The 22,493-nt window shown below is 45.5% G+C and overlaps 2 protein-coding genes across 2 annotated transcripts in view; one reads left to right on the forward strand and one right to left on the reverse strand.

Moving 5' to 3' along the window:
- Positions 1-22,493, forward strand: part of OGG1 (8-oxoguanine DNA glycosylase) — a 235,649-nt gene that overhangs the window by 152,429 nt on the left and 60,727 nt on the right. The window lies entirely within an intron of this gene.
- Positions 6,025-22,477, reverse strand: RPUSD3 (RNA pseudouridine synthase D3). The gene is made up of 9 exons (XM_060239347.1): positions 22,236-22,477; positions 21,652-21,794; positions 12,063-12,107; positions 11,733-11,832; positions 11,183-11,290; positions 10,916-11,000; positions 10,528-10,654; positions 9,145-9,284; positions 6,025-7,000 (listed from the first exon to the last, which is right to left on the reverse strand). Exons 1-9 carry the CDS (start codon positions 22,340-22,342, stop codon positions 6,734-6,736), a joined length of 1,122 nt encoding a protein of 373 aa, XP_060095330.1. The 5' UTR covers positions 22,343-22,477; the 3' UTR covers positions 6,025-6,733.

Genomic DNA, 22,493 nt, shown 5'->3' on the forward strand with positions numbered 1-22,493 from the left:
TTAGCATCTGTCTAACAGTCACCCTCAACAGTGACCAGTTTTGAAAAGATACCATTTTTAAACTCAAGGAAATCATCAGTTGGGGGTGGGGTTTGTGTCTGGGGGGGAGTGTCAGGCAGACAACACAAAAGAGGCAAACCAAGCTTTGGCATCAATAATAGAATTTCACAATCAGGGCAGATTGTTTAGGTCTTTTTAAAAAAATCCCACCCCAACACCCTGAATCTCTGCCTCCTTTTTGAGCTGGTACAGAGAACTGCTGCTAAGGAGGGATGATTTCAAAGCAGGCTAGGTGCCTTTTATCTTTTGGTTCTTCTAGGAGATTACTATGTTCAAGGTAGCTTCTCTACAAAGGAGTTAGAGGACATTCTCAGTATCTTCTCACCTCAAAGCCTGTAACACTGGTTACAAAGAAGTGGGCATAGAAAGTGACTTTGGGAGGGGCTGTTTTGATATTTCCCCCTCTCAACCAAGGAGTTGGTTTTAGGATGCAGGTAAAGCGATGGTACATCAACTCTTACTGTCTCTTTGATGGTGAGTCTTTAGCACATCCTGGGGAGTCAGCTGCCCCAGGTTATATTTCTGGGTCATGCTTAAGAACATAAGAGAAGCCATGTTGGATCAGGCCAACGGCCCATCAAGTCCAACACTCTGTGTTACACAGTGGCAAAAAATTTTATATACACAGATACACTGTGGCTAATAGCCACTGATGGACCTGTGCTCCATATTTTTATCTAAACCCTTCTTGAAGGTGGCTATACTTGTGGCCGCCACCACCTCCTGTGGCAGTGAATTCCACATGTTAATCACCCTTTGGGTGAAGAAGTACTTCCTTTTATCCGTTCTAACCTGTCTGCTCAGGAATTTCATCGAATGCCCACGAGTTCTTGTATTGTGAGAAAGGGAGAAAAGTACTTCTTTCTCTACTTTCTCCATCCCATGCATTATCTTGTATATGCTTGAATATGACAAAGTGGTAAAACGAGGCAGAACTGTTCTGGAATTAAACATTTCTCTCACTGTGAAATACGTCATATTCTAGGAAGAGAACACTGAACTAATTTTCAGGGAGGCCAGAGAGACTCACCAGCACCAGAAATAATGATGTGTGGGCTAAAAAAGAGGCAACAACATCTGATGCATTACTTCTGCCACCATGGTTGGGGGGGCCAGAGCATCAGGGCACATGCACACCAACTGACCCTATGCTGCTGGTGGAATTTCAGTCTAGAATGTTGGTTTTCTTCCGGTCACCTTTACTCCTGCCTTGCTGCACCTCCTTGCCCTGCTGCCAACACAACGCCATTTCTATTCCACCACCAGGCTAAAAGAGCCTTCAAAACAGTACCAGACAGGTAGAGCTCAGAGTTTGGTTTCCCTGCTGTGATCAGATTGGCGTCTAGGTTGCCAAAGGTGATGACAGGGAGAATGGATAGTACTGGGCAGGCTGAACCTGCTCTTTGCTGCTGATCTGAGTCTGGTTTTGCCCACTCTTAACTGCAGCTGCTTCCACACAGGAAAAGATCCCTGTTTTGTTCTTATTGTCACTGTGAAAGGAAAAGCACATACAGCAGCCGCAGAACTTCTAAAGGGTGTGTGTGTGTGTTCCCTGTGCTTTCCTTGTTTGCTTGCTATTTCTCCCTCTTACACATCCGGTGACCTTTTTTAAAAAAAAAAATCCATAGTAGAAAATTCATTGTAGTGTTAATATGCTGTAGTGTTAGATCTAATAATAACTGGCTGCAAGTGGGGAGACTGTGTAAATAGACGCCTTTTAATTCATGCTTTCCAGAAGGCACTTCCAAAGCAGGTATGAGGAAGCCTACAGTCAAGATAGGAAAAAATCTAGAAGGACAACCAGGCATTGTGCAGAAACCCTAAAAGAACTACAGAGGGGGAGAAGAAAGCTTCTGCATGGAAGCAACTTGTGTCCTACTGTGCAACTCACTTCCTTTGTCACATAGAACATAAGAGGTGCTATTCCACCATCAAGAGAGCCTGTAAGTGCAAAACCCGGCCCCTGGATTCCATTTCAATGTCAGAGCAGGACAGAGCTGCTGCAAAGTGACCTAGAGATAGATAGGAGTGACAAGGCAGGAGGTGTCTTGTGATCAGATCATGCCTTTAAAAAAAATTGCAAAAGCCAGTTTGGTGTAGTGGTTAAGTGCGCGGACTCTTATCTGGGAGAACCGGGTTTGATTCCCCACTCCTCCACTTGAACCTGCTGAAATGGCCTTGGGTCAGCCATAGCTATCACAGGAGTTGTCCTTGAAAGGGCAGCTGCTGTGAGAGTCCTCTCAGCCACCCACCTCACAGGGTGTCTGTTGTGAGGGAGGAAGATAAAGGAGATGGTGAGCCACTATGAGATTTGGAGTGGAGGGTGGGATATAAATCCAAGATTATCATCAAAACACCGTGGGAAAAATATACCCAGATGCTTACCTCTGCAGAAGGCATAGGTGAGATGACTCATGTGTTGCACAACTATCCCTATTATGTTGCAAAAGGAAATGCTGTTGTAACTTCTTCCCATGTCACAGATAGTTGCTTCCCATGGTTTCAACCCTAGAAGTGATCACATCCAGGCTCCAGGATGTAGACTGGCTTCCTCCCTTCCTGGCTCAAACTGCAGTTTCTGGGTAATCTGCATAAAGCTCTAAAACCACAGCGTTCCTCTGAGCCCCACTGTGGTTTCTACAGTCTGCTCAGAAAAGCCCCTTTCTAGAGCTTTCTGTGCACGGAGAGAGAAAGTTCTGGATGGGCGTCTCCATGCATGAAAGGTCCATCTGAATCTAGGCCCCTTCAGGGAGGAATGATTTTTTTTAAAAAAAATGTGTAATTATTTTGTACGTTGTAGCTTTTAGAGGCATTTTGTCATAGTTCATAGTATATTTCACCTTTGTTGTATTTAGTATTGCCACTGTGTCTTTCTAGTCCTGCTTCTGTGCCTTGAATGACAGCAGGACACGCAAACTGAGGAAGTGAAGCTTTTTTTATGGCAGAGTGAGGAAAGGTGGGCAAAGCTTCCTCTGCTAGAAATTCATGTGCATCAGGCTATTATTAAAGGCACAAGAGACAGTAAGAAGAAGTTGAGGCAATGCTGCCCTCCCCCCCCCCAACCAAATGATTAAAGAAGAACATTATGACCCACCTCTTCTACAGTTCTACGATTCCCTACCCCTGAAGATAATCTCGCAGACCAACGGATGTACCCAGTTACACGTTCAGTGATTTTTTATAGTCTTTCTTGGTGGTTTTATATGTATATCCTAACAAGAAGCAGCACTATCACTTGAGTAGTCTGTGAATCCTGGTTGTTCTTCTTTAGGAGAATAAACAAAGTTTTGTGGCTGATTAAACTTCACAGAATTCTGTTTAATAGGATGATTGTGATAGTTTCCTCCAAACTGGTATCTTTAATGCTAAAAGGTCAGTTTTTGTACTTCATGGTGAAAAGTCAAGACTTAGCCATGTTGCAAACAGAACATCAAGAAACAATATAGCTTTTTAAAAATAATAGATGTTTGTATTACATATATGAGGTTTCTATGGCACAGCTCTAGACCAGGGTTTCCCAAACTTTCCCCCACTGTGGCCCAGTTATTTTTACACTTCTCCTTCATGGCCCACTAAAATTAGGGGGTGGAGCCAGGAGACTTTGGGGGTGGAGCAGGGAGACAGGAAATGATGTACAAGCCTAAAATTTTTGCAGTATTTTGTTTAGGAATGGTAGGAGAATAGTGCGATTTTGCAATGCAATTGTAAAATAAAACATTAAGAAAAAGCACAAGGACCACACAGCAGAAAACTAAAAATATAAAATGCTCTCAGCCTGGGAAAACATGAAATGGCAGGGCGTTTAAAGCTTCCCACCCTCCCACCCCCAGGCTACTCAGATTAGCAAAGGCAAGGAAGGAAGACGGAAAAGACTGACTGACAGAGAGAGAGAGGAAGGAAGAAAGACAGGAAAAGACTGAAGGAAAGAAGGGAGGGAGAGCTGGAAACAAATATAGAAAAAAGAGAAAGGAAATAAGAAGGGAGGGAAAGAGTGAAAGGACTCTCGCTGGGAAATCTGGCCACAGAGCCCTCAACGCCGGTCCGCAGGGCCTCCAGTCCTCTGGCTGCTCATCCACCTTCCCCCGCATTGTGCCCCTCCCCGCCTCCTTCTCCCTCCCTTCCCCACCTCAGGCAGCTCAGTTTCATGCTGCACAAAGTCCTTCCTCCCCTCGCTCAATGGCCTGATCGCTCGGAAATCGGCATGGAGCTCATTCCACACTGGGCCAAGCCAGCGGCAGCTCAAACAGACCGCAGCCCAAAAGGGTGCGAGGCTCCTCCCTCCCCGGCACTTCCTGGATGGGAAGGAAGTGCCAGGGAGGGAGGAGAGAGGAGCCATGCACCCTTTTCAGCCGCGGTCTGTTTGAGCTGCTGCCGGCTTGGCCGGTGTAGAATAAGCTCCGTGCCGATTTCCGAGCGATTGGGTGATGGGGGTGGGTGGGGAGGGGAACGGCTTTGTGCAGCATGAAATTGACCTGCCTGAGGTGGGGAAGGGAGGGAGAAGGAGGTGCAGAGGTGCACGACCCGGGGGAGGGAGGCGCAAGGCGGGGGGAGGGGCGGCCAGGGGACTGGAGGCCCAGCATTGAGGGCTCGGCGGTCCAGTGCCAGGTCACGACCCTGCTTTTGGAAAAGGCTGCTCTGGACCATTTTTTTTTTTTGAACTGGTGGTACCCACTTACATCTATAAGGCTGTTCTGTCTTTCCGTGAAACAATAATCCCCCTACAAACTGTAGCTTCAAGCTTTTCAGAACGTTTTCAAGGACAAACGGGTATCTATGTAAGCTGGGCACTAGGCAAATATATTCTAATTGTGGGATTCAGTTGCATTACTCTGGATAATGCAGAGATCTAAGCCTACAAGTACATGATAAAACATCCCAGTATATACATGCGTGATCTCAACCTTAATTATGTTTGGTGGCAAGAGTCAAAAATCAAGGCTGTCTGCACTAACTGCAGTTTCTCCCTCCCTGCCTCTCCATTCTTTCTGAAGCTCAGACTGGCCCAATTGGAGACATCATGTAGACATCAGGGATGCTTACCTGAGCCAATCTTGAGCAAGACTTTCCTGACATACGTGGTTACTCAGAACTGGGGCAGTGGGTAAAAACAAGCAGAGTTTTTTGTTTTCTAATTAAAAGTCCTGGGGTCAAAATAAGCTGGTACTCCAGGCTTAAATATTCAACATACCCTGTAATATTGTAATTTTGCTTCCACGGAACACAATATATTGTGGCTGAACATTTCCATCAAGGCACATTTTCAGTTTACAAGGGTATTCGGGAATGTTTGACAATAAGATGCCCTCCAATCCTACCCATTCTGACTCCCCCCCACAACTAATGTTGTAATAAGCAAAATCTGTCAGAAAGTTTAGGATTTCCCCTTTCTAGAAGGCTGCTCCTAAACCCTCCTGCTACCATCTTTTTTGGGGATTATAATGTGAAGCAAAGAAAGGGGGAAGGAAGAGAGTGGGAAAGTTTTTTTTTTTTGTCCCAAATCCTTCCAAGGCCCTCCATACTAGTGCATAAATAGAACCATGGGATTTTTCTACAAACATTCTCTGGGTTTCAACATAGCAATGTGGTACAAGGCTTAATAGAGCCTGGTGCCTGTGATCTTGTACTATTTTAAAAGCCTTCAGAAACTCTAGTTGCTAAATAAGCTTACCCTGTTGGGTTGTAAAAGGCAGATAACCATCTGACAGTACTAAAAACACATGTTCAAAGTCCATCTCCCTGTTTACTGTAGGTGGCATGCCCCTTTCAGCCCAACTTGTTTTCAAATCACATGGGAAACACGAAAGGCAGCTCGTTGTTAAGATCAATATATGGTAATGCAGAAGCAAGCAAGCTTTGACATTGCACAGAGCCATTCAGCAATGGAATTGTAGCTAGGTGCCATGCTTACATAGAAAACACAACATTTTAAACCAGATATTCAGGGGGTTTTGGTACACTGTCCAATTAAGAGCTTAACAACAGTAAAACTTTATTGATTTTTTTTTTTAAAAATGCATACACAGCAAATTCAGCAAGATTCCTCATGCCAAAGAAGGACTGGAGGTGGAGGAGAAAATAGGACAGGAAGGCTAAAGCTGCTCTTTTGCACTATTTCCAGGCTTGCAATCCTCGCACAGCAAAACAAGGTCTCGGGAAAGCGGCTGAGCCCTCATCACCAGCACAGTCCAAAAGCATCAGCCTCTAAGGGGATGAGAATGCTGCCTACAATCTCTTCAGGCCTTCCAAGGTGACCAACCTAATGGCTGAGGAATGCCTTTTCTAAATGCATTACACCACTGCACTAAGGGTACTGCCAATCCCACTGATTTGAATAGGACATGGTTATGCTTGAACGGCGCCTGAACTCATTCTGCCATGGCACGTAGCAACTCCGAGGCAGCAGCTGAACCCACTGCCATTCTACGCCTCCGCACAAATACAACCCCTAGAGCTGAGTTTGGTCTTAGATGCCAGTCGTGCTACACAAGAAGTCTTGAAAAAAACAGTTCACCTCTGCTAGAGCAACAGAGGTTAGAAAGCCAGCTGTTGCCAGTAAAGGACACTCTTTGCTATTCAATGTGTGCATCTGGCCAACAGGGGGCAAGATTGTTCTCTCTGTCCGCAGCAACCAGGCTCAGTCTTTCCAAAGAGGCCTTCTTCCCCTGGCTTTAGGCTACTGTTTCTGAGAGCAGGTCCGATTCCTGCCAGGTCGGGGCAGATGCTCTGAATGCCTTTCTCTTGTTTCTTTTGTTGGAAAACAAAGCCCCAGAAGACTAAGTGTCTGCAGGAAAAAAGGAGGAGGAGGAGCTGTAAGCACCGTGCTGGAGGCAGAGGAGGTGGCAGCAGGCAGGAGGAGCTGGTGCAGGTGGAGGTGAAGGGGCAGGCGATGCACTTGCGGCTGCTTCAAATTCAGCTTGCACAACAGAGCCTCATCCAAGACCTAGCAAGAGAGAGGAAGGAATACTCCCTTAGCCAAGTGCTTAGTCCAATCTAGCGGCTAGGAGAGTGTGGAGCAAAGTGACTAGGTCAACAGAGTCTACTATGGAGGACACAGTTTCCAAATCAGGCATCGACAAAAGAAACCTCTCCTCCTATCACTAGTTCTAGCCAGTTCTTCCATTAATAAAGATGGGTCCAAGAGCACTTCAGGACTGACCTGCCAATGATAACTTCACACCAATGAATCTCCTATGAAACATCCACTTTCTCATCTGTCTTATCTGAATTCAGCTACATGCAGTCAACCACAAACTTCAGGATATTAGTTCCAAACCAAGATGCAGCTGCTTTAGGAGGCTTAGTAAAGAGCATCTATATAGCTAGGTGTTGTCATCAACTCCAGAGTTTTGAATCATCTTTAGCACCTTGCTAGAAATATCTGAACACAGTGGTGAGCCCCTCAGGCCTTGAGGGATTACACATTTCTGTGGAAGTATACAGATGACTCACCTAGTAAGGGAAGACTAGACGGAGATCTATCATTGGCCAAATCCTCTCTAATCACGGGCAGTTTCTTTAAAAGGCTTCCCCACAATGATTTTGGAAACCGACATTCTGCTAAAGATTAACTATTTTGACAAGAGCAACCCTTTGTTATTTGCAGCCCTTTGTTTTTCCTCAACTTTTTTTGTAGAAAAAGGCCAGTAGGAACTCATCTGCATATTAGGTCACACACCCTGATGCCACCATTTGCAAGAACTCATTTGCATATTAGGCCACACACCCCTGGTGCCAAGCCAGCCGGAACTGTGTTCCTGCTCAAAAAAAGCCGTTTTTCCTGATATGATTTTACCAGCAAGGACAGGCATGGATTTTCATTTGCAACACGGACTAGGGAGATCAATCCAAAACGATCCTTATAATTTTGATAAGTGATTCTATCTGGTGCTTCTAACATCTGCAGTGGCATCCTTACAATAATCTTGGGAAGGAACAGCAATTTGTTTCAAGGCCAGACAACAAGCTCCTTGGTGGGGCAGGAATCTGAACCCAGATCCAGTGACTGAGCACAATATTCCATCCACCACACTGGTTCATTAAACATCCCATCGCACTAGCATTCCCATTTTCACTCAATATTTAATACATTTCTGGCTCATATTCGGTGCTATCAAACAAATGGAAGGTAGGGCAGATAAGATCTCAAGAAATATCAGTAGAAGTCTGTTCTGCAGCAAGTAACCCTCTCTCCACCAAGTATGAGACTCTTAGCTCTGATCCAGTCGTCATGCTAAACCAGGGGTTGGCAAACTGTGGCTCAGGAGCCACATGTAGCTCTTTCACACATTTTATGTGGCTTTTGAAACCCCCACCACCTTATTGGCCAGCTTGGAGAAGGCATTTGTTCCTTTAAATCACTTCTCCAAGCCAGTTAGCAGGCTTGGATGATGCATTTAAAGTTACTTTCTTTCCACCTCTCCCTCCCTCCCTTTTTTCCTTCCTTCTCATCTTATGGTTCTCAAACATCTGATGTTTGTGTCTTGTGGCTCTCAAAAATCTGATGTTTATTCTATGTGGTTCTTACATTAAGCAAGTTTGACAACCTCTGTGCTAAACCAGCTCTTGGCTCTGTGAACGAAGAATGGTTGAGTCTCAAGCTATGCAACTCCTGTGCAAGAACCTTACAACTCCCTTCCTAGCTCCTATTCATTAGCTCATACCCTGCTTCTGCCCATTCCTGGTCCCATCTCTATGAGTTTTATCAGCCAGCTGTAGCATTTTCTAAGGTCACTGGGCACCTTCAGCACAGATCACAACTAAGTGGTACTTGCAAAGAAAATATATGTATGAAAGAACACTATGTAGGAATGTTCTTACACAGCCTTGCATGTGCAAGACAGAGATGTACAAAAGCATGCACAGGACTTCCCAATGTAAACTAGCAACAGAGCTCATAAAATTCTCCATAAAAAGCTAATGTGTTTTAAATATTTTATTTATTTGGTAACTTATATCCCGCCCTTCCCACAAGTGGCTCAAATAATGGCCTGAGAACACAAAGGAGAGTCTTCTTCTACACCCCCACCAAGTTTCTCCATTGCAGTCTTAGGAGTACGCTAGGTAGAACCAATTCTAGAGCGGTACCTGTGTCCGAGGTGGAGTGGTCTCAGCAGGCAAGAGGAAGGGCTCCTCCAGGACTGCCCCTACGCGGGAAGAATACATGTGGTCCCCTAGGGCTGGACTCAGTATCAGTGTCAGGTGCACCAGGAGCTGACACGGGAAGACTGCCAAAAAGAGAAAGGAGAAGAGCGAAGGGGTCAGACTGCTTTACACCAATGACCACAGCGTGACCTCCGCTTTGAGTAGGGTAAATGTTGCACACACAAAACCCACGAACTGCTTGACTATGATTCTGTCCCCAAGAAACCTGAACTTTGCGCTGAGAATAAATTACGTGTTGCATTACTATACTGCAGCATTTGGGTAATGGAAAGTGCTGTCAAGCTGTGGCACACTTAGAGCAACCCCATAGGGGTTTCCATGGCAAGAGACAAACAGAGGTGGTCTGTCATTGCCTGCCTCTGTTTAGCAAGTCTGGACTTCCTTGGGGGACTCCCATCCAATTATTAACCAGGCTGACCCCTCTTAGCTTCTGAGATTTGATGAGACTGGGCTAGCCTAGACCATCCAGCTCCAGGCAACAGCACATCGATTTTACATAGCTTTAATTCATTAACAACAGCCCTGCTAGAGAAGACCAGAAGTCCCACCTCTCCAGCCTCTTGTTCCTCACAGTGGCCAATCAGGTGCACAAGGAAAAGTCTTAACCTATTTCCATCTCCCAGCATTTGGCATTCAAAAGTACACTGCTTCAGACCATGGACGTCCCATTCAGTTTCCCCTCCCCTGTAACAGCCACAGATGGAATTATCCTCCTAGAATTTGTCTAACCTCCTTTCAGAGTTGCCTACAATAGTGACAAAAGCCAGCTAAAAGGGAAAGCATGGATTAGAATGGGCAGTTATAGGAAACAAGAATAGAAAAGTAAGCAGGGAAGGATTATTAAGAGGAAAGAAGTCAAAAATGAGCCCAAAACAATGAAGTACTTTAAAAAAAACCCCACTATACTCCAACTTGAGTGTCAGCAAGAAAGGTGGATTATAAACAAAGTAAGTAATGAAATTTGGTTTCTGAGCCTACAAGCTTCTCTACTACCATGAGGGCTAGATACCTGACACTGCACCCACAAAACAGGTTACAGGTTTGCTGCGTTGGACTCCAGGTTATATATACACAGATTATACCCCCAAATCTTTAATCTTGAATTAGGAATACAACCAAACCTGTAGCCTGATGGAGAAAGACTAATATATTTGGGACTTTAGACGCATTCTGCTGAAGTCATTCCCCATCCCCACCCTTTTTCCCCCTGTGCAGTGGAAAGCAATAGCCTCCCCAGTGATTCCTCTCCTCTGCTGTCTCAACTCTGCAGGGCCTGCTCAGTGGTTGCATATCTTTGTACCACACCTGTCAGCGGCTGGAGCTGCACCAAGGCACACTGATCTTCAGAGTCCAACACCTTGTAGCACGTCTTTGTGTTTTTCACCTCCTTCTTCTGGAGGCTGCCACGAGATGGAGAGGCCACCGGCACCACCTGCAAACCACATGCAGGCCCCCATGAGATCGAGCATTTCCTGCCAACACTCAGCAACAGCAGCAGCTAGCCAGCGCCCAGGTAATCACTAGGACCTTCCGATCCAGGCTGCCGGATGCCAAATACTAGCTGGAGGCAATGCCAGGTGTTGGCAGAGGAGTGTCCTGAATGTATGCTGGAGCAACCTGCCCTCCTCCCCCCAACAATAAGCAGCGGCAAGTTCCTCAGAACCACTGCCTTCCCCATGAATGCTTTCCTCACCAGGTCAGAATCTTCCTTGTGAATCAGCTGGAGGCCTGTGCTAATTTCACCCTCTGAGTCTGCAGGCACTCTGGTAGTGACAGCACTAAGAAGAGAAGGGTTTGGTGTCAGCCTCTTCAGACGCTCTAAGGCCTGGGCAAAGCCTTGTGAGAAATGGGGACTGCAGAAGGTGATCCTGAAGCCCCTCCCCTCCCACTCCTTTGGAATCATCACTCCCTCCTCCCCACATTCCATAGCAACAAGAAGGAAGGAGAACGTCTAACTCACCAGTAGGTAGCCTCTGGTTGTCTTGCTTTGCGACACCGGGCATAGAATTCCTGGCAATGCTGGATCGTGCTCTGGCAATCTGAGAGCAGCACAAGTCCAGAGCTTTCCCTAGGAAGATACGACAGACTTAGCAACCATTGACTGTACAACAAAAATTAAATTAATTTAAAAGACTCCTGTCTAAGCTGCATTCTGAGGTAAAACATTTTGGGGGCAGCTGAAGGAAGGTCATTTTAAAACAATTCCAATTAGCATGAAGAATGCTAATCACACCAATTTTTTTTTAAAACCACAGCAGTGATTATCAATTTATATTCATGCTTCCATTCTGTGTATGAGGCAGAAAATCAGTAATTTGCCTGAGGCAGTTCTTAACTGAGATGGGATCTGGTGCATTGCTTTATCCACTATCAGATGCAGAACTGGCAGCCATGGTTTATTTCCCCATCCGTTCTATCGCCACAGCTCCACAGTTTATTCTGCTGTGAGAAGCCTAATCCTTTCTGCAGGCAGCTTGATATCAGTCTTCCCAGCACTGCATCTCACTTACTTTCCTGGAGCTTTGATCAACCGCACATCCTGTGAGAGGCCCAGTTTCTGGCTTAGATCAGGCAAAAGAGAAACTAAAGTCATGTCATCATCTGGCTTTCCTGTGAGCACAGAAGAAGAAACTTGGTCAATGTCACATGAACCCAGCAACCTCCCATTCAAGATTCATATCCAAAGGAGAGACCATTCTCTACCCTGACAGAGGTTTGCTTTCTCTCTGGCACCATAACTATTGTCCTCGGTCTAGTTCTACTTCAGGAGCACGCTTCTGCTCTTCCAGTGCTTCCCTTGGTCATACAGCAAACCACTGCAGCTGCACACATATACCTACCTGTCACAGGCAAGCCAGGGGGTTTGCTGATAGCCACAAGCGCACCTGAAACAAAAACAGAACATAAGAAGGGCCCTGCTTGATCAGACCATTGGTCCATCTAGTTCTGCATCCTATCTCACACAGCGGCCAACCAGTTCCTCTGGAGGGCCAACAACAAAGAATAAAGACTTTCCCCTGCTGTTGCCTCCTGGCTCTGAGATTCAGAGATTGTGCCTCTGAATGTGGAGGTTCCCCTCAGTCACCATGGCTAACAGTCACTGACAGGCCTTTCATGAATCTTTCTAATCCCCCTTTAAAGCTGTGTATTCCTGTGGCCACGGCTACATCCTCTGGCAGCAAATTTTCTCAGATAGATTCCTCTCTTCTTAATATCTTTTGGATAGTTAAACTTCTGAAATGAAGATTCCAGATTCACAAGAATTGGAGACAGAGGAGTGGGAATTACACACACACACAAAGTTGTGCCATTGTATTAATTCTATCAAATGTGCAAAGTTAAAACATCCACAGTTGCAGAAGGCATTCTGTTACAGAATTTGGTATCCTCTGATGGAGAAATCAAGGCATACACGTGGCCTGTTGGCTCTGACACCAACCTTTATCCCAAGTCTACATAGTTGGTAACCCCTCCAAGCTGAACACAGCTCAGGATGGCTTGTCAGCCTGCCTGGATTTGCAAAAACAGAAAGGATATCTAACTTTCGGCAGGCCTCTATTCATGATCAGCAGATTGTTTGGCTTGATGGACCATAAGTTTGCCTGGTTTAGACCAGCTTCTTCCAACCAGCCACTGGGTCCCAACCCTAAAGTTGGTTGCCAAGCTGTGAAAATAGGCTTTTGAGTTTTATTTATTTGTCCCTGCTTGGATTTTCTAAGTGGATCGCCGTACTAAGTAAATCTGGATGGGTCACCATACCAAAAAGGCTGGGAATGACCATTTTTCAGACTGTTTGCCTAACCCCCTTAAACTCATTGGATCTTCCTCATGCCCAGCTCTGACTGGCTATTGCTACTCTCCTATTCCTATTACAACACGCACTATGTTAAATCAGGTCTATTAAAAACATTTTAAGTTGTTAAGTGTTCAGGGTTTCAACCCCAAGCTGCACAACTGGCTCCAACAAGTCACAGAAAAACAGAGTGGAACCTTTGTGCTATTATCATACAATTGGGTGGTTTGTACTGACTCAAAGTAGGATGATCTAGTGGAGTTCTCCAAAAATATTGCTGGGGGCAACAAACGAACCATAATTAATTTCCAAAAGATTTTTTTAAACTGGGTTTGTGTAGGGGTACAGGAACAAGTATCAGACATCACGCTGGCAAACCACGTGACTTGCCTGTGCTGCCTGTACCCTGCAGGGCCCCAACCGAAACTGCTTCGTGTGCATTGTACTTTGCCCTGGCACCACTGTTGTAAAAGGGTATCAATCATTACCTGAGCCAACGCCTGGCTTACAAGGATATAAAATAAAGCACCGCTCCTGGCCCGACAGAGCAGCTCTTTACCCCACGGTCGTCTCATCTGGCTTCTTGACTCCCACAGCCTCTCGGCTCCCACAGCTGGTGACCCCGACGTGATCAGCTCCCGGCTCCTGCTCACCCGACCCTTCGGTCTTCACGGTGCACCAATTTCAGGTGAGTATGGGGGAAACGTTGTCTAAGGAACAGGTAGTGCATGCAGATGAACTAAGGAAATTATGTCAGTCACAGCAGCCAGACAGATGTCCGTCAGGGAAAGAGATCCTTGAGCTCCTGCGGGAGATAGACTGCCAGTGTCCATGGTATCCACAATGTGGTTCCATGAAGCCCAGTGACTGGGGGAAAATCGGAGCGGAATTAAAACAGGAACCCCGCGCTCCTATGTCTCTGCTCATAACCTGGCAGCGGATTCATCATGCTATTTGCCAGTTCACTCCGGCTGAGAACATCCTCTGTAAGCCCCCTGAGACGTCGGGTGAACCCCCTCCTTATCTCTACCCGGCCCTGGCCCCTTGGTCAGAGGCCTCAGCTCCCGTGGGAGCTCCCCAGACGGTTGTGTCTCCCAGTGAGCCTCTGGGCTCAGTCCTCCCAGTGCCCCAGTCCTCTCCCGCCATGCTTCTCAGTCCCTTAGAACTCTCTTTGGCTCGAGCCCAAGAGGCAGGGGAACTGGACTTGTCAGAGGATTGGGGGGGGGGAATCTCCAGGGCTGTTCCCCAGAACACGGGGACCAGATCCTAGTCACCCTGACCGAGTTTAGCAAAGCAAAGCAAAGCAAAGCGAATTTTATTTTTATATCCCGCCCTCCCCCGCCAGAAGGCGGGCTCAGGGCGGCTCACAGACATGACAAGCATGATTTGGTTAAAATAGACAACAATGGTTTAAATAATACAATTACATGAATTAATAAAGTTTAAAAATATAACAATAAGAGAATAGGAGATTAAAAGATATAAAAATATAAGGTAGGTAGAAATAGGTGACCTGGACAGGGCTACCTTATTCTGTCCTGAGAGAATTGAATAAATCTATTAAGGAATATGGGTTAAAATCCACCTTTGTGCAAGGGACCTTGGAGGGCATCGCCCAAGGATATGCCATGTTGCCCTATGATTGGAAAACCCTCTTGAAATAAACTCAGCCAAATTCAGCTTGAGTTAAAGAAACTGGAAAGAGTTACAATTTTGAGCCCCACCCAGGCAGAAAGCTCATTATTTCCCTCTTTTCCACCTTTCTTTGTAAAAACTTATCAGGATTAGATAAGAGAGTACTGGCCAAATCCATTGTGTCTGTTAAAACCTTCCCCTTCTTTCCCATCTAGGGGGGGAGGGTGGAAATAGTGTGGAAATATTTTTGTGCTATTTTGAATTCTCATCTCCTGATTTTGGGTCTAAAAGATATAATTTCAAAAGTCTTTCATTACCAAACCTTTTTCTAATATTGCAGTCTCTCACAGACAGCCTCTCCCCAGCCAGAGAAATACCTGGCTGGAAGATGTGCATACTACTTTGTTTTTGTAAGGTCGCCAGTCTCCAGGTGGGACCTGGAGGTCTCTCCCGAAATCATAGCCTTTTCCCCAATACATTGAGGCTAAAGCCTCTGGAGGGAATAGGTGTCCAAGGAAATGAACTGCATGCCTTGTGATTTTCACATTTGATTCACTATTTCAGGAATCTCCAGCCTGGAGCTGGCATCCCAAAGTTCTACTTACAGCCAATCCTTCTCCGCTGGAGAGACTCCTCTGCCTGTAAACTGCCCTAATACCAGGAGTTCTCCTAGGTTAATAATTTTCTAGTGACTGGTAAACCCTTTTAAAATAGTCAGCCTATGATTTCCATTGTTCTAAGGAAATGGTGCACCTAATAGAGACTCCTTTTTTGTTATTTCTAGTAGTTTTCTTATACAGGGCAATGTCTTAAACTTTACCTCACAAATTTTGGTTCCTACAAGCAGTATAGGACATCTGTACATTTCCTTGGGGTAAACGTACCTTCTCCCTGTGCTTTTTCTCTCTTAAGCTTCCAGACCTCATACTCTTGTTTTTTGGCAGAATTCCTGAAAGTTCTTGGTCTCCATTAGAAATCTGGATTCCTCAAATGTATTTCAACTATTGATATCTTCATTTGCCCTCTGCATGTCATTTGTAGTTATGTTCCATCTATGATCAATCTTCCCCTTTCTAGCTATTTGGTGCAGCTTGAGTTTTAATTGTTGTTTAATCCAGTCTGCCTGTGGAAAGAGGTATCCACATGTTCTTAAAAGGCCCCACCTTGTGGGCTCAGTATATCTTGTTAGAGCCAGACTTTTCTGAGTGAACACCCTTTTCTATTTTCCATGTTCTCAAGGAAATGAGCCATAACCTGTTAGATTCTTAATGTAGATCCCTCAGGGTTCATTTCTGATCATGATTTTCTTCTTGCTACTAAATGTCCTTTTGTGTTATTTTTGCCTCAATAAAGGCCCTTCAATTTAAGTCTTGTTGTATTATGCTCAACTTTTGGTCTACTTGGTATTTCTGACAGTGTGTTGCCTTCCAGCAACACATTCTTTGCACTCTGTGTATGCACAGAGGAACATCATTCTCTGGCACAAGCCTTAAACCTGGAGCATTGTGCCATCATCCTAGTTCTACCTTTTACTCCATAAAAGGTCTCTTCTTAAAGGGATATGCTTTCGTGCTTCTAGTCTTTCTTTTGACTTGTCCTTGCAACAACTCAGCATTTTAATCTTGGTCCTACAGATGCCTTGACACATCTTTTCTCTTTTTATGCATTGTTTTAGTGTGTCTATCAAGGTATTAACCATGATTTGATTTCTAGGATTTTGTAACCGTTTTGTTAAGTTTGCTCATCTTTTCTTTCAATATAGATGTGCAGGGAATCTGGACCTGCAAATCAAGTCTAATGCATGCTCAGTAGTTCTAAAGGTTGTTGATAGTCCTGTTAAGAATTGTTTTATGTATGTGTAACCCTCATGTTCCTTTTCAAAATCCTTGTTTTGTTAAGTTTTGTTGAAATCTATGCTCACATGTGAGACCCCCATGCCAAGATCGTTTTAGCTGACCTAGCCCAGAGAAACACTGGATTTAGTGGGACCTGATCACCTCACTTATGTCCAGGTTTTTAATTTCTCTGATCTAGCTCACCTATCATATAAAGCTAGCTAGCATTGTTCTATTGAGGCCTCAGTTTTTGTTTTTGAAGTTTTTATATTGTTTTGACAATTTATTATATTCCAAGGCTATAGCAAAGGTTTTCTTTTGTCTCTTTTTTATGGAACTATTTTCATCATATGGGGGACGCCCCAAACTATGGTCATTTTCCTGGATTGTGCACAATGTTTTATTTTAAGTTTTATGTTGCAACAAAGAATATTTTGGGTTGTGTTTTCTGTATTGTGTATGTTACTTTCCTCCCTTGACAAGGAAGAAGCCTCCTGAAGTCCTGAATGCTTAGTGTACTAGGCAAACCTGCCCAATGCAGGCCCCTAACGTGACATATGTACGCTTGTGACGTCAAAGCTCACTGGTCACCATACTCTGGACAGGAAGACGCTTCCCTACTAACTTTTTCAGACTCCTTTCTTCATGGTTGAATGTATGCATTTTTGATCTGCTTTCACTGCTCCCTACACTGGTACGGAGTCATCTCCATGTTGTCATGTGTGAATGTTTTTGGTTCCTTTTTGGGTTTTTTCCTCAAGCCCCCTGTTGCTGTATGGACCATCGGTGATACCGGCAGGACAGCACCGTTGCCAATTCTATGCTGGGTTACAGGAAGAATTCCCTTTTGGCAACCATAAAGACACATTTCATTGGGTGCTAGGGGGGGTGGGCAGGCTCTTTAGTTCACCCTCCCCTAGGCCTTTCACATACCCAATAGGTCCATGGCAGAAGATCCTCTTCCAACCCCAGTATAAGAAGCTTATCAACGAGGGGAGAACGTGAAACGGGTTATTTCTCATTTTGTCCGCGCCATGGCTGTTATGGGTCGTCCTGCCACCCTCCAAACAGACAATGGCCCTGCTTCCTGTTGCTCCGCCTTTGCTGAATTTTGTGGCCGCTGGCACGTTCGGCATCTCTACGGTATTCCCTTTAATTCCACAGGTCAAGCTGTTGTGGAGCGTGCCAACCGTACCTTGAACGCTGCCCTGGCTGTTCTTGAAAAACAGAAAGGGGGAGAATCCCCCTCCGCTGTTTCCTGTGACATGCTCTGAGCACAAAACCTTTTTATTGTTTGTTGTTGGTTCCAGTCAATGCAGAACTAGTTACTCAGTCTCCTCCTCAGAATTTGTGGGTTCGACACGCTGCGTATATGTTTCGGCATCATGGTACTAATGTTACACTTGTATATGAACCCCCCATGTCTGTTTCCTCTATGTCTTTCCTGCCCACCCCCTTTCAAGCTCCAGAAATAGTATTAGCCCAATTACAGGATTTAAACCGCTCCTATATGTTTACCAACCCATTGGAGGACGATGTTAATGCTACTCGCTTTCGCATGTTTCATTACCAATATGCCTTGCCAGGAATGTGCTTTTGTTGCGGCGCTACAAATAACGCCTTTTCCAAGTGGAAAGGACTTGCTGATGGGAACAAACATTGGCTTAGTCACAAGAATCAGACTCATTGTAGTGACCGATTCTGGGTGGGAGGCGGTAATAACATGAACTTTAATTCGTCTTATAATGTTAATATTTCCCTTATGAATTCTACTTGGGACATTTTGCAAGTCTCACAGGCATTTTAACCTTAGGCGGCTATTCTAATATAGTAGCACAGGAGAACCGTGCTTCCATCATTGGACTCACCTGCCGTCTAGAACAATCCATTAATGCAACTACCTCCATCATTCGTGACCTACAGAAGGAAATCTTCAGTCTGCACCAAATACAGTTGCAGCACCGGCTTGCCCTGGACTATCTGTTGGCACGCCAAGGAGGGTTTTGCAAGATTGTTGGGCCAGCAGCCTGTGAGGTACGGTTTCAAGACTTCAACCGGACCATCGAGGAAGAGTTGAAGCACTTGCACAACCTCATTGCGGATAATGCACTCCGTCCTGATTGGGACCCTTTTGCTTGGCTAACCTCCCTGCTTCCAGACCCTACTTGGCTCCGACAATTGATTTGTGCCATAATTGTAATTGTTGTTCTTTTAATCATTGCCTGTTGTTGTATTCAGTGCCTTCCTAATTTGCTGCAAATGTGTACACGTTCTAAGGAAACATGGCAACGGCGTGCATTGTATTATGCTTATCATCAGCTTAAAAACAAAAAGGGGGAGATGTAGGGGTACAGGAACAAGTATCAGACATCACGCTGGCAAACCACGTGACTTGCCTGTGCTGCCTGTACCCTGCAGGGCCCCAACCGAAACTGCTTCGTGTGCATTGTACTTTGCCCTGGCACCACTGTTGTAAAAGGGTATCAATCATTACCTGAGCCAACGCCTGGCTTACAAGGATATAAAATAAAGCACCGCTCCTGGCCCGACAGAGCAGCTCTTTACCCCACGGTCGTCTCGTCTGGCTTCTTGACTCCCACAGCCTTTTTGGCTCCCACAGCCTCTCGGCTCCCACAGGTTTGCATGACAATAATGTTTGTAAGGATCCCATGATACAAACATCCTTCCCTAATCAAAACTCTAGAGCAGGGGTGTCAAACATATGGCCTGCAGGCCGGATCAGGCCCGCAGAGGGCTCCAATCAGGCCCTCCAGCAACTGCCTGCCATCGGCTTCATTTTCCCTTGCCTGCTTTTTTCGGTCGCCATTTTGTGTTTCTCCCCGGATGGGCCAGAGCAGCAGAGCAGCCTTTCCTTCTCCCCCCTCCCTTTTTCCAAAGGGAGGAGGAGGGAGTAGCAGCCTCAGCCAATGAAGGAGCTTGGCTCTATAGCTCTGCTGGGTGATTAAGTTTGCCAGGCTCAGTTAATCACCCTGCAGAGCTACTGGGACAAGCCTCTCTTCCTTCTAATGAATGGCTGAGGCTCCTCCCCCTCCTCATGCCCCAGGGAAGGAAAGAAAGCGCCAGAGCTTCCTTTGCCAGTCCCCACCATCAGCAGAGCTACAAAGAGTGCTTTTAAGACTAGCAACATTTTAGTGAAGGTATGAGCTTTTTGCCTTGCTAGAGAGAGAGAGAGAGTTTTGTTGGGCTTGTTATGGGTGTAATGGGTTATGGGTTGTTATGGGTTCCCCTCCTCTTTTTGGAGGTCTTGAATTTAGACTAGTAGACTGACACTGACCACTGTACATGGCTGTCTCTCTGTTCTTGTAGTTGTTTTTTGGGGGGAAGCTGTATTTTTTTTTTAGTTGTAGTCATTTTTGGGGGGGAAATTATAGTTTTATAAACAAGCACATAGCCCTCAATCTGTACCATGGTGCCTTCACATGTTCTTGACTAGTGCATGAAGCAACTTCTGTATAAAAGCTCAGTGTCCAGATGCTTCATGTTCCTCTGGGTCTTAGGCTCAAAGCATTGACCATGAGATATCTGTAATGAATGTCAATGAAGCAAAAGTAGGTTTGCAACTTACAGATGTGCACACCTGAACAGCACATATTCAAGACTGGTACAGCACAGACACTGTCTGCAGTTTTTGATGCAATAATTCATAGCAAGAGGTGACATTTATCAGAGACAAAATATTGCAAGTGTGCTAACATTTTAAGCATGTTTTAAGTTTTAAAAAATCTTTAATTGTGTCTGTGCCCTTTATAAAGTTTATATGTCCGCTACCTGGCATTACATTTTATGATACACATGGCCTGGCCCGACAAGGTCTCATTTATGTCAGATCCAGCCCTCATAACAAATAAATTTGACACCCTTGCTCTAGAGGCACCTGAAATAAACAAAATTTATGTCAGCATAAGCTTTCATGAGTCAGAACTCACAATCAGATGCATCTTGAACACAACAACACATCCTAAGTGTACAGCTGACACATTAAGCAGCAGACACATTTATACTTTAAGTTACAGGTGTAAGTGTATCCCTTAAAGGGAGCTTTGACTCTTGAAAAACTATACCCCCAAAACCTTGTTGATCTCGAAGGTGCTGTTGGACTATAGCTTTTTCTAACAAATTTACGCTTCACGTGTCTGATGATGTGGGTTCTGATTCACAGAAATTTTTGCTGTAGTACATTGATGATAGTCATCAAAGTTACCAATGGATACCTGTTTAATTTTTCTGCAACAGATAAAACATGGCTATCCCTCTGAAATTATCCTTCTTTAGGAACAGAATGGCATTTGGAACTATTTTTCATCAGGAAATGATGCCACACCAAAAGAAGTGAATGTTACCAGTTACATAAACTTTCTGGCCAATATGCATTGCCAAGCAATACCTTTATCAGCATAACAAAGTTTGAGTCCAGTGGCACCTTTAAGACCAACCAAGTTTTATTCAAGGTACATATGACATATGGACATATGGAGCTGCCTTATACTGAATCAGACCCTTGGTCCATCAAAGTCAGTATTGTCTTCTCAGACTGGCAGTGGCTCTCCAGGGTCTCAAGCTGAGGTTTTTCACGCCTTTTTGCCTGGACCGTTTTTTGGAGATGCCAGGGATTGAACCTGGGAACTTCTGCTTCCCAAGCAGATGCTCTACCATTGAGCCACCGTCCCTCCCGTGTAAGTACACTTTTTCAAATTCAGATATCTGAATAAAACTTGGTTGGTCTTAAAGGTGGTAATGTACTCAAACTTTGTTCTGCTGCTTCAGGCTAACATAGCTACCCACTTGAATCTATTATCAGCATAAATCTTCTGTTCCTCTAGCACAGGAGGCAGGGCTAGTTCCAGGTTGGGGGTGAGAGCTAAGCAGAGAGTATCCAGCAGCCCCTTCCTTCCACCACCTGCCCCTGCTTCCCACCTATTCCTTTCTGCCTGCATAGGTATGCAGAACACTCACAAGTGGGCAGAGTTAGTGCTGGTGGGGGTTGGGGACCAGAAGCCCTGGGCCTAGTAATCTGCTGCACCTCAGAGTAGGCTGAGACCAGCTCCGACAAGAGACATCACAGACACGGCATTCCTCCACCCAATCCTATCAGCAAGCCCAGCTACCTTAGGGCCTCTCAGCCCTGCTGTTCATATGTCAACATACCATCTTTGTGCACCACAGATGCTGCCAGCAGCTTAATCAGAGCCTGCCGACTCAATGGCCGTGCTGGCCCCAAGATACTAACTCCACCAGAACCATCTGCTAATGGCTTCCCCAAGTCTCCTTCCTTCAGCAACATCTGGTACCTGCAATAATGGAAAGTGTCTGTATGTAAAGTGCGGTCAAGTCACAGCTGACTGATGGCAACCCCAACAAGAGGCTCTCAAGGCAAGTGAGAGCAGAGGTGGTTTGATAGTGCCTTCCTCTGAAGAGCTTTCCTCGGTGGTCGCCTTGCTTGCCTCCCAAAACTGACGAGATCGGGCTATACCATGCTATTTTCTCTCCTTAGAATGGAAGGATAATAACAATAAAGCCAGCAACACTCTGCAAGTTGCAACTGCCGCCCGTAAATATTCTACTGTCCCAGTATCAAGTTCTTAACCTGGGCTGGCAGCAGTTTCCACGATGACAAAATTCTATTGGGAGTTTTGCCTGGCGTGCCAGTTCAGTGATAGAGGCCCTGCTGGGGGGCGGTGGGGGGCGTGCGTGTGGCAGCAAATTCACCCTGTTTCCTCGCCACCTCTTACCAGGTGAGTGTACTGAGGGCCACTCGAGAGCTCCTCCGCCGGCAGTTAAAGCGCCATGGAACGTTACGAAGCATCGAGACCGGCCTAAAATAAGCAGAGAGTTCCATTTCCCGACACGTGCGAGCACACTAGAGCCAATGACAGCCGAGAGAAAGATGGGGGAAGACCTACTTCTGTATTCCTGTGCCTACTGGGAGATGTCCCATATTTCCCTAAGCAGAAATTGCCTTTAGCGCCCCCTCGAGGGAAAAGCGTTGA

Source organism: Heteronotia binoei, chromosome 5 (assembly GCF_032191835.1).
Source record: "Heteronotia binoei isolate CCM8104 ecotype False Entrance Well chromosome 5, APGP_CSIRO_Hbin_v1, whole genome shotgun sequence".
In the NCBI taxonomy this organism is placed as follows: domain Eukaryota; kingdom Metazoa; phylum Chordata; class Lepidosauria; order Squamata; family Gekkonidae; genus Heteronotia; species Heteronotia binoei.

Excerpts from the sequence above, each read along its gene's own strand:
- RPUSD3 (XM_060239347.1), bottom strand. The coding sequence starts at position 22,342 with ATGGAACTCTCTGCTTATTTTAGGCCGGTCTCGATGCTTCGTAACGTT. Across the intron at positions 11,833-12,062 it reads CCCTGGCTTGCCTGTGACAG|GAAAGCCAGATGATGACATG; the intron begins GTAGGTATATGT and ends CTGTGCTCACAG. Across the intron at positions 10,655-10,915 it reads ACAAGGAAGATTCTGACCTG|GTGGTGCCGGTGGCCTCTCC; the intron begins GTGAGGAAAGCA and ends TGTGGTTTGCAG.